The 11264-nt window shown below is 40.6% G+C and overlaps 3 protein-coding genes across 5 annotated transcripts in view; 2 read left to right on the top strand and 1 right to left on the bottom strand.

Moving 5' to 3' along the window:
* The first annotated feature begins 198 nt into the window (after positions 1 to 198).
* On the top strand, positions 199 to 6394 carry LOC105701395 (PHD finger protein 14). Of its 2 annotated transcripts, none has more exons than XM_012428115.1 (14): positions 199 to 419; positions 2075 to 2239; positions 2315 to 2557; positions 2649 to 2860; positions 2980 to 3134; positions 3219 to 3493; positions 3638 to 4093; positions 4156 to 4444; positions 4580 to 4808; positions 4884 to 5071; positions 5150 to 5288; positions 5364 to 5647; positions 5761 to 5869; positions 6185 to 6394. In XM_012428115.1, exons 1-14 carry the CDS (start codon positions 377 to 379, stop codon positions 6203 to 6205), a joined length of 2808 nt encoding a protein of 935 aa, XP_012283538.1. In that variant the 5' UTR covers positions 199 to 376; the 3' UTR covers positions 6206 to 6394. The 2 variants fall into 2 exon arrangements, with proteins under 2 accessions (XP_012283538.1, XP_012283539.1); XM_012428116.1 differs by lacking the exon at positions 199 to 419 and adding an exon at positions 1591 to 1766.
* Positions 6395 to 6500: 106 nt separating this feature from the next.
* Positions 6501 to 8428, bottom strand: LOC105701143 (methionyl-tRNA formyltransferase, mitochondrial). Of its 2 annotated transcripts, XM_012427592.2 has the most exons (7): positions 8324 to 8426; positions 8100 to 8203; positions 7802 to 8002; positions 7541 to 7663; positions 7285 to 7463; positions 7012 to 7206; positions 6502 to 6904 (listed from the first exon to the last, which is right to left on the bottom strand). In XM_012427592.2, exons 1-7 carry the CDS (start codon positions 8324 to 8326, stop codon positions 6738 to 6740), a joined length of 972 nt encoding a protein of 323 aa, XP_012283015.1. In that variant the 5' UTR covers positions 8327 to 8426; the 3' UTR covers positions 6502 to 6737. The 2 variants fall into 2 exon arrangements, with proteins under 2 accessions (XP_012283012.1, XP_012283015.1); XM_012427589.2 differs by having other exon boundaries at positions 6501 to 6904; positions 8100 to 8428.
* Positions 8429 to 8874: 446 nt separating this feature from the next.
* LOC105701111 overlaps positions 8875 to 11264 on the top strand; it is a 39042-nt gene continuing 36652 nt past the window's right edge. Inside the window, exon 1 of the mRNA XM_012427554.1 lies at positions 8875 to 9163. Coding sequence (XP_012282977.1) covers positions 9040 to 9163 — 124 coding nt within the window. The 5' untranslated portion in view covers positions 8875 to 9039. The remainder of the gene's footprint in view (positions 9164 to 11264) is intronic.

Raw genomic sequence — 11264 nt, 5'->3', positions numbered from 1 at the left:
CATGTGCATAAAGCTCAGAATTGTTCAGGAAGGTGTAGGGAGCTATATGAAAACTAATGATAAACGTTGAAACAACGAAAAACATCGGAAAGTATCGAACGTAGATTTGAGGAACTTGAAAGAAATGAAGTTTGAACTTGGCGCGGAAGGGTCGGCGTTGATTCAAGATGGCGGCTGTATACGTGCGTCGAGCAGAAACGCGGCGGCGTCAGAAGAAAAGTGTGCATTGGTTAAGAAAGAACCCCGTGGAAATTAAGGACAACGAGGTAGAATCCAACCGCGGGAGATGTGCAGTAAATAAAACCGACTTCTCGCGAGATTATTCCGAGGTGCTCTTTAATTCAGATGTGGTAAAAGGACTCGTGGCAAAGCAGGAATGTCTCAAGAAGAGGACGTCGGATTTTTGTATAAAACTATGAGTGAGTATCCTTCGCGAGGACCATTCAGTTTCACTGCGGAAAATTAACCACGCGGATCGAGCTGTTTATTTTATCCCGATACAATTTTTTTTTTCTTTCTATTCGAAATATTTTCACATCCTGTGGCCATTACCGTGGATGCATCAGGCTGCTATCTTCCCTGCATTCCATCAAATATATCTAAATCAGGTTCCATTTCCTGACTCGCAGTTGGACTCTTTTCATCTGAAATACCTTGGAAATCAATTTTACATATTTTCAGCGTTAATAAATGACCAGTAATCACTTTAAAATGAAGTATCATCGTGAATTTGATATTCATGTCGTGTACAGTAGCAAATTATAGGCCCACGCGTTAGCCAATGTGAATGAGTTCAATCGGTCTCTAGGAAGTGGGAGTTCCACTTCTGTTTATATTGACAAATTGACAGCACTTGTTATATGTGTTATTTATCACTTTCACTTTGAACGAGATCAGATTAAGAGTGCAAATAAATTAGCTAATCGTTTTTCATCAGTTCTAATAAAAATTAAATAAATAATCCTGGAACAGAGTTCCACTTTTTCGAGTCCCACTAAACGGTATCCGTCCTGATTACTCATCAGCTCGTAGGACTATTCGTGCAAAACCGAATAGATACTTCGACGCCGACAATTATCTAGCCATTAATGAAGTTATCTTTGTTTTTACGAGTACACTTGTAACTTGGAGACATTTATCAAAACAAGAATTTCATATTATTTCCAACTGTTCCCGATGCGTCACTCTTCGCGCATAATCTCGCTAAATGGTTTTTACTTTTTTTTTTTCAAATAGAGAATAAATGGAATATAATGACAGACACAGATAATGCTCGAAATGGTACAATGTTCTCAAAAGATCATAATGAAAAATCAATGCACACTGTACATTGTCTGACGCATTCGGCGTACGTGTATCTATTGTTACTCTTTCTTTATTCTTTTTTTAATTGCTTTTACATAACGGCATATGAAACTTTTATGGAAATCAATGTTGAATTAAATGAATATGTATAACGGTAACGCAATTGCGGGATTTAACTCAGCATGTTACCACACATGAATTCTCAGCTGTGTTGACAGCGCAATAGCTCTCACGTGTGGACGCTTGCAAGCCGGCAACGGTGCCATATGTGAGTGTCAAAGCTAGGCAAAGCGTTTGACGGGCATTAATTTTGAGCGGTGGGAGAAGTCAGGAAATCTAGGGGTAGTTCCGTGTGTCAGATTCGTAATGGTGGAAGGACGCTACCGCGAATACTCGTAAAGTACACTCTCCGAGCATTTCCTGAATTTTATTTCTCGCAAATACTGCAATGAGTGGTTCATGTAAGTAACCCTTTGGACTTTCTAACCTAAAATGTTACCTGGTAAGATTGATTATAACCTCCCTATGGTATACATAGCTCGGTTTAGTTGTGTATATAATTGATTTATACAAATTTCAACAATGCCTCTCGATAGGATTTATTTAGGCTAAGTGAAAAGAGATTAATTTATGTCATCGTTTTACTTCCGTTATTATTGGACTACCATGTAAGATTTTCAAATGTTATACCGAGGCATTATCGGCAGTGTAGTTTAATTGTCTAGATTGACGAATAAAATGTTAAGATTGTCTTTTCTTTGAATAACAGTCGAACGTGATCCTAAAAAGAGGAGAGTGAAGCCTGTTGAATCTGCGCAACAATCGTTATTAGATTTTGACCTGGGTGAGAGCTCGGATGATAGCGACTTTCGGATCGAAGACCACTGTGAAGAATCGGACGATGATTCTGTAGATTCAAACGATGTTGGAAAGGGTAAACAAGTGTTTCTTTATTCCTATGGCCATGAGTCGAGATCGGTTGTTCTTAATAGAGATTTTATTTTTACAGACGAGGAAGATGAATCTAACGAATCGGATGACTCTTTGGATGATCCATTACTCAGGGGAAAGGATAATTCCGGGGCGACTATAGGCGATGTAATCGAACAAGCTCGTCAGCAAGCTGCAAGAGGCGGGTCTCTTGATGATAAGCTTATGAAAATGCTCATCTGTTGCGGTTGTTTGGGCGACCGAAGTGATGATATCAATGAAATTGTAGAATGCGATGGATGTGGGGTCACTGTACACGAAGGTAAATATCCTGGCATGCTACTACATGTATAATGAAACGACAACACGGTGGTTTATCTATAATTCTCAAAACAATATTAAATTCCTTACAGGCTGCTATGGAGTGTCCGATGTTGAAAGTTTTTCAAGCACTGACTCCCTGTGTCAATCCGCACCATGGTTCTGTGAAGCCTGTAGTGCAGGCATCGAAGATCCATCGTGTGAACTCTGTCCCAATAAAGGTGGAATATTTAAAGAGACTGACGTTGGGAAATGGGTTCATTTGGTGTGTGCTCTATATGTTCCAGGAGTTGCGTTTGGAGAGGTTATTTGACATTTTTGTCCTCTACTTTGCGGTTTATTCATAATAGGAGCTTCATCATTTAGAAAAATACATTTTTAATATTTCATAAGGATTGACTTTATTCTTACATTTCATTAAAGGTGGATCGACTGGCCAGTGTCACGCTGTTCGAAATGGCATATAGTAAATGGGGAGCTAAGACTTGTTCTCTATGCGAAGATGCACGGTATGCTCGTACTGGAGTATGTATCGAATGTGATGCTGGAATGTGCCATACATATTTTCACGTTACTTGGTGAGAATGTAAAAATATATAAAACCATGGAACCTTTCTGAGATGTAAATATAATCTTAAATTGTATCATGACTTTTTCAACAGTGCCCAGAGGGAAGGTCTCTTGTCAGAAGCACATAGCGAGGAAGTGGACCAAGCCGATCCATTTTATGCACATTGCAAGTTACATTCAGACAAGACTTTAGTACGTCGACGTAGACGCAATTGGCTGGCTTTACAGCTACGTGCCCAGTATCGTCAACAATTGCTGAAGCAACCTGACCACTTAGACACAGAAGAGCAACGCAGGATTCAACGAAAACTTGCAAAGCATCGACATAAATACTTGGCTCATAAGGCATCGAGACCACCTCCTTGGGGTATGTAACTCAGAAAAGGCTTTAATTTCAAAAAATAAATGTCATACTGTATTGATAAATACACAGTAATTAAGGCATTTTAAATCATAATAATTGTGATAGAATTGTAATATGAATGGTTTGTTTTCATATATCTTTATGCAGTCCCAACTCAGAAGATGCCTCGCCTATTGACAACCTCAGCCTCCGCTTGTCGACAATTAGCAAAAAAGGCTGAACTAATGGGAGTTGACACTGCCGCTTTAGAAGCACAAGAAGCACAACTAGTCGCATTGGTCGATGTACGAAAAAAGTGGCATATTCCTCCTGCATTTAGTGTGGAATTCATCGGTTACTACTTGGACCGCAACCTCCGAGTGATATCGATGAAGCGGAAGCTTCAAGAACTCCTAGATGTTAATTCACAACTACTTAATGAGCAACAGAGACTTGATAGAAAATACGACGAAGTAATGAAAGACAACGAGGAACAAATTCGAATTAACGTGACATTGAAGGAAAAAATTGAGATGTATCATCAGGTACTTAGAGCCGCAGGCTACGTGAAGCCTCTACCGCTGGTAACGGATATTGCCAAACCAAGGATACCGCCAACCCTTGGTAAGTGTTACTAAATGTTCATTAGGAAATTCTTTTTTTAATTAAATATTAATTATGAACAGGTACGGGGCTAGGGGTACCCACAGCAGCAGCTTTAAAAATGGGAGTAGGTTTCCCATTGCCGGTAGGAAAAGGTGGCGAAGGAGTACGCGAAGGTAGAGTCTTGAGCAGCCAAGCTCAAGATCAAAATCATAAAGGGGAACTTGCCCTGAGACATCAGTGTGGTATCTGTCGGAGATCTACCAATCAACATCTTCTTGCAAAGTGCGATACCTGCCACTTGCATTATCATCTCTCTTGTCTCAGTCCACCCCTTTCGCGGATGCCTAAAAAGACAAAACTCATGGGCTGGTAAGTGGGCATCAGTTTCATATGGTACAAATGAAGATTTTTTAATTTTCTTGTAATGTACCGAGAATTTTTAATATTAAATGTTAACACATTGTTAACCAGGCATATTTCGACACGTGAAAATTTATTGTGCAGGCAATGCTCCGAATGTGATAAGGAATCCTCTGGTTCAGAAGTGGAGCACGTTGATACGTCTGCACCGCGTAGACTGAGACACTGTAAGGATGATTCAAATCTAACTTCAACCCCACCTCAAGAAATGCAAGCTCCCACTGCCCTCAACACTCCAACGACGTCAAAGAATTCCATTGAAATCAATGACGTATCTCATATTGTAACTGCCGATACACCAACTACACCGAAGGTGACTAATAAATTAATTAATTTCAAAATAATTAATTTATCTGGATATACTTTTATATTTCTTTCGTATCCTCAGTTGACGATAAAGCCTTTGGGACCACTGCCACCAGTGCAGGAGTCGGTGCTTACTGGAGGAACCACCATAATTACTCAAACTATGAATAATTTGCCCATTGTTCCAAGAGAAGGCTCTCCAGAGTATATGGTAGCTTCAGTCGATGGCACGGAATCTGTTTCGCAGAGAAGTGGAAAGAAAAGGAGAAGGTACGTAACTTATTATTTGAAGTATAGGACAAGCAGGAAAAGAATATATTAACATGTACTAAAAATATTCCATATCAGGGAGAAGCACAAGAGATACACTCCCGATCCGATAACAGGTGTTAAACAGAGAAAGAGGAAACATAAAAGAAAGAGCCTCGATGTTGAAAACCCCGAAGGGCAGTGCCAGCCTGAAATTCATCGGAGAATAACTATTAAGGTACACTCCTCTAATTAATTCTACTAATCTTATACAAGAAATAGTGAAATCAATTTTTTTTTTGTTATGCTTAAGATAAAGCCAATTCCCCGACCGGAAGGAGAAGTTGCTTCGGAATCAAGCCCACAGATGTTTGTGGCAACTTCGACGAGTACGGAAATGACACCGCCTCCGCCCAAACTCGCGTCGCCACCTCTTCCTCCTCCACCAGTTAACACGCCAAGCACGCCGATTAATGCACCAGGCAGTAGCAACAATAGTAGACTGTCGTCAGGAAATGGAAAAAAGGGAAAGGAAGCTGATCTGTTAACGCAGTGTAGTGTCTGTGATACTCCTGGGACGAATCAGAACCTTGTTAGGTCAGTGTAACATTTGTAGAATACATATTTGAGACGCATGCATTTTACAAAGGAGATTGAACAAATATATGTAACTATTCGGTTTATATGAAAACATGAATTTCCTTGTGCAGATGCGATGAATGCAAGAAGTGCTACCATTTTACTTGCCTGGACCCCCCTGTAAAAAAGACTCCCAAAAGGAGAGGTTACTCTTGGCACTGCGCGGACTGCGATCCTAGTGTAAGTCTGTAATAATTTAATAACTGCAATTACTGGCATTACTCTGGTACTTTCATATTTAAAAATAAGGAGGCAATGTAAAGAACTAGAACTAACCCATTAAAATCCAACGACCTCTACAACTGTCTTTCTCTGGAAAATTTAGAATTTTGTTAACGACTAATTTTTTTTTAGTCCTTTATTTACATCAAATGGAAAACCTTATTTCAATTATCTCCCTTTTTTACTTATGAAGTTAGTAAATGCTATTTGATTAATAGCACTGGTTCAAGGTGTTGTCTAATATCCGTATTTTAAACATTTCTTTCTTTTCAGGCCTCCGAAACTGAGAATTAATTTCATCATTTTTAAATCTGGAATGGCAGCACTACATTTAATATAAGTAAGGCATTGAGTGTCTCGCATATTTCTTTGTAAAAAGTAACTGAAGGATGTTTCCCTTTTGTTGAGAACGTGTATACAAAAAATTAGTGTTGTAAATTCACTTTTTTTATTAAGTGACATAATAAATTTAATTCAAACAGATGCGTTGATTGAAAGTAAAATTAATTGCCTTTAGTGCTTACTGTATGGTGCATAGATTGACAAGTTAATGTGATTGTTCAGATTTTGCATTATTAAAGATCTGCACCCAACGTGTGGGTAATACCGTAAACGGAAAGAAATAGTAGAATCCTATTACAATAATTCACCTATTTTTTTCTGTTCTCGCCTTTATTATATTTCCATATTTTATTACTACAAGATTCTATATACAAATGTGTAAATATTCACATTACTTATGAATCGATAGAACATTCATTTACTTAAATTGTTCTAAGATTCATTGAACGTCCTCTTCAGTTATTGCACATAGATTATGTTATTGTTAAAGGAAACACAAAGTGTGTTTAGTTTTAGAAAGGAATCCATTATTAAAGTCACAAGCAGTCATGGGTGGTCGGCCTGGAAGAACCAATTTCTTCACAGCGATCCAGCTGTCATCGCGACATCGAACGAATAATGCTCGACTCATTTTGTCATAGATGAACAGACCTATAACAAAACAATTATGAACAATAATACCTAAACAAAATTTATATACTTTTTCATCCTTTCATTTTTTATTACTACTGCTAAACTGGATTAATATAAATAATAACCTGGCGTGTTTTGCAATAATTTCGCTTTTTCTGGCACATCCATAACAATTTTAATATCTATGAGTTTCACAGTCTTGTTTTCGAACTTTGTTTTAAGTACATACAGTCCTGTCAACGCCCTTTGCAAGTCATACACATTTTTTGCTGTCATGGTACTCCAGTTAATTAGTGCTATTTTTGATGATACTTTAGGAGCTAGTGTGATTTGAACATGATACAAATAATTAAATCCATTGTATTACGATAGCCAAATGATATTGGAACAATATTCACCATATTTTACAGACGCTTTAGATTGAGACTTGCAATTGTTCAAAATTTCTGGCAAATTTTCTGTTACTTTTATTAAAAGGTCTCCTCCTAGATTTGCCAGTCTGTTATATAACTCTGGCATTTTCTCATCTGGCAAAATATCTACTTTCTCTTGTAATATTATCTCCCCAATGTCAAATCTAGAATGATAATAAAAGATTAATTTACATATAATGAAAAAAAAAACGTTTAAAATTCAACAATTTGGGTAATGTACTTGTGTGGTTTTATGTTCATTATTGTTATTCCTGTTACCGTATCTCCGTTCATCAAGGCATAAATTATTGGAGCAGCACCTCTCCATCGCGGTAACAAACTTGCATGGATATTTATCATACCCCTGTGAAATTATTAATGCACAATGGATGAAAAATATATTGATGCAACGGAAGATACTAATTACATGAAACACTTTTCATGGTAAGGAATTCAAAACATGGCCATTGTTTTATTCCATGTAAAGCTTTAATCAACTTACAGTGGAAATGATTGTATGACATGTGCAGGGATTAAATGGCCAAATGATACAACTATTCCGATATGAAAGTCTGCTAAGTCAATATCAAGAGGCCAGTGATGCATTACGATACCCTCTTGCCTTGTGTACCGAGAGACTGCATTATCTCTACCTTTGGAAACTGTAACGACTTCTAAGCGACATAACAATCTCTTCAATTTACTGAAAAAGAAAACCCAGTCAGATTGAAACAAAAGCTCCATTTAAATAAACCGGAAAATAAACTTCCTCGAAAACTGAGGTTACGTTAATAACTCACAATTCAAGATGCAGCCTTTGCAAGCTTTGCACAGCGAATTCATCAGTCCCAAAAAACAAAACACTCCAAGGACCTTTTTGTGGAACACTATGAGTGTGTCTTAACTGGGAAACAGGGATTATTGGTTCATTTATAAATGTACGTACGAATAATGTCCCTTTTCGGATTTTCTCGAATACCGATTTACAGTAGAAGATTCTGTGCTTAAAAATAGCAGTAATTACCATCTCTAAAATACAAACATTTATACAAATGATGTTTATTTTAATTCAAGACTTAACAAGTTAATACATTTTATCCGTATACAACAGCAACGAGCCGCTTTGAGCAGAAAGACATTTGGGGTTTACAGATATGAGTTGGGCCGCAACCGTCATCTGCCGCATGGTATTACCATCACGAGTACGTGAGCCGCCAACAGCGACTGGTAGATGGCACCGCCATCGCGAGCCCCTACCAGAAATTCGTTGCGCCGCCCTTGGGGGCAAGAACCGGTGAAAGCTAACGTACGAAACCAGAGGGCAGCACAGGATGCGATCGCGCGACCCTACCGGTGAACAATCTCCCAACTCATCTCTGGAGAAAGTAGCTTGCAATGAAAACTGGCGCGCGGTTCAAATTTCTCGCCGAGCGCATGCGCAGGATTTCCGGGAAAGCGCGAAAGCTTGCAATCGTGCTTGAGATCAGTCGCATGCGACGTAGCACCGCGTGCGCATGCATCGAGTGACATGTCCTTGCTTTATTCCCTTCGGTTGTAACTGCGTCCGATTGTAATCCCATTTTTCTTTACTAACATGATGTAATTAACGTTAATGTTTTGCGGATAAACATTAAGTAATAAAACGCAGATGCCGATTACGTGATCAGTGAAGTTAAGAGGGACTTTTCGACTTAGAATCTAAAGAGTAAAAAAAAAAGTGCACATTTCAAGTTGAATATAATGGCGACCCGCGTTAAGGATTTCGGCATGACGTCAGATCCTGGCAACATTTCCAACTACTCCAGGACACCTGAAGTCCACTTGACAGCGTTGACAAGAGCTCTGGGCGTATGCACTGCAATTGGTGAGTCATCTAACTTTTTGTTACATTACGTATTACATGATTACCCAACGACTTTACGCCAGAAAGATGAATTATCAGCATGGGGCTTTTAATCGTTTCTGTGAAGAGATGCGCGACACCACGAAGCCCTTCCGAACAATATCTGCGGAATATTAACATGTATAAATATGTAAATAATTAAAATGTACAGTGTTAATGTCACTACTACGCCGACCGAAGAATCTTATAATTCGGGTAAGTTAACATTTCCCTCCCGATAATGTGTTAATGATTTAATTAGCATCGATGCCGGAACTTAGGAATGTGATATTAAAAACCTTCCCTAGACGGAAAGTTGCATGTTGAAGTATTGTTCAAAGATTTAAATAAATATTGTAATACACCGCGCAATGGGAAGAACTCCCTGGAATACGATTTGCATTGCAAACGGATACATGATACTACGGGGGAGCGGTAAAACGGAAACTGTCTGGAAAATTTAGGGACGAAGTTTTGTTTCCAATTGCATTTGAACTTGGAGACGATCCCGATCGCCCTCTATACGTGTCCCGATGCATCCGTACTTGGCGAGGGTAAGTTGGAAACATTCCCCACGTTACCCCATAGTCATGAAACCCTCCCAAGTTTGGACGTTTCCTCCCCTACAACCATGCCAAGTGAGTAATAAAATTCTATACCGTGGCGAACCCACGCTTAACGATTCAGCGAATTATTTCTCATAGATTTCAATTTTTAACTGATATTTATTTTCATTATTCGGGAGTCTAGGTTTACCCACGACACGGAATATATATAATGGCCAATCTTTCACGGATGGATTTTTAATGGTTTCCCCTGGCTTGGCCAGAATATCTGTTGGAGCCCTCGACCACGATCTTAACCTTGGCAGCCTTGAGTATCAATCTCCAATTAGAACCTACCCTCGATGAGAGGAGTATTTCATCTAATGAGCACGTAAAAGAGAAAAATGGAAAAACCCTGCCCGAGTTTTATAAGAGAGCTCGTCGGCATGCGTCCGCGTGTTGGACGTACTCGAGCGACGCTAAGACGACGCTAAGACGACGCCGAGGCGACGCGAATTGTTCGAGCCAGTGGAGTTTGAAGATTAGTCGAAGTTGTCGAGGGCGCGACGCCCTGGAGGGCTCGCCTCGAGATTACCGTCGCGGCGTCGAGGAATTCGGGGCGGTTCCGCGAGGATTTCCGTCTCGACGCCGGAAACTGGGTCGACGTCAAGGGGAGCCGCGTTTGCGTGGCCGAGGGTCCTGCTTTTATCACAGGACACGTCCCGGGGAAGGCGTCGCTACGTCGCTGAGATGCCGTCGTCCCCTGACGTCAACCACCCTCGACGCGTCTGGGTGCGCGACGCCCGGAACGTTAATTATCCGTGACGCACGTTCCATCGGGACGAACGGCTCTTCCGCGGGTTGAAAACGTCATTAACGGCGTCGTCGCGCCGTTAATTGTGGACCGATTGGAATGGCCCTATCGACAGCGTCGATGCCGTCGACAATGCAGGACCCTTGGAGCGTCCCGAGGCATGTAAGCTCCCCTAGGTGGGTATTCACTCGAATTTCATTTTTGTAGGAGTGGAAAGTGATTCCTTGGATGGAAATGACACGATCTTGGAGGTCCCTTCGCCCTTAAGGAAGATATGCAAGAGGGGACCACAGGCGTTCGAGGAATTGGGGTGCAATGAGAGGTTACATCGATCGAAATAGGACCAGGTTGCCATCAACAGTGATCCGATTACCCATTCTGGGCACCGAGCCCTCGAAGGGACCGATTTACCTGGGCGTGTACGATCTGCAGGACTCCGTTCTCCAATAGGACCTGAGATTAAGGGCAGAGGATCCTTAAGGTCGTGCGATGCACCGATTGCGACCAAAAACGACGAGGGTCTGCTGGTCCCACGGTCCCGAAATCTCGACACGTATAGCTTTAAGGCGTTGGCATGTGTTTCGTGGTCACGTTGGAAATGTTTCCTTGACTATGGGCGACCTCGGTTCTACCTTCGTCCTTGGCCAAGGTCCGGAAGGAGCCACCGCAGGCGTCCAAGGAATTGGGGCGCGAGGATTGCGGCGGGATCGAAATGCGGCCAAGT

Source organism: Orussus abietinus, unplaced genomic scaffold (assembly GCF_000612105.2).
Source record: "Orussus abietinus isolate OABI.00-Male unplaced genomic scaffold, Oabi_2.0 scaffold5, whole genome shotgun sequence".
In the NCBI taxonomy this organism is placed as follows: Eukaryota; Metazoa; Arthropoda; class Insecta; order Hymenoptera; family Orussidae; genus Orussus; species Orussus abietinus.
This window is presented reverse-complemented; position numbering and strand designations above follow the sequence as displayed.

Coding starts and splice junctions, on each gene's coding strand:
- LOC105701143 (XM_012427589.2), bottom strand. CDS start 8,326: ATGGTAATTACTGCTATTTTTAAGCACAGAATCTTCTACTGTAAATCG. Junction 7,207..7,284: donor TAAAGCGTCTGTAAAATATG/GTGAATATTGTT, acceptor AAATCACACTAG/CTCCTAAAGTATCATCAAAA. Junction 6,905..7,011: donor ATTATTGCAAAACACGCCAG/GTTATTATTTAT, acceptor GTTTTGTTATAG/GTCTGTTCATCTATGACAAA.
- LOC105701395 (XM_012428115.1), top strand. CDS start 377: ATGTCTCAAGAAGAGGACGTCGGATTTTTGTATAAAACTATGA. Junction 2,240..2,314: donor TTCAAACGATGTTGGAAAGG/GTAAACAAGTGT, acceptor TTATTTTTACAG/ACGAGGAAGATGAATCTAAC. Junction 5,870..6,184: donor GCGCGGACTGCGATCCTAGT/GTAAGTCTGTAA, acceptor CTTTCTTTTCAG/GCCTCCGAAACTGAGAATTA.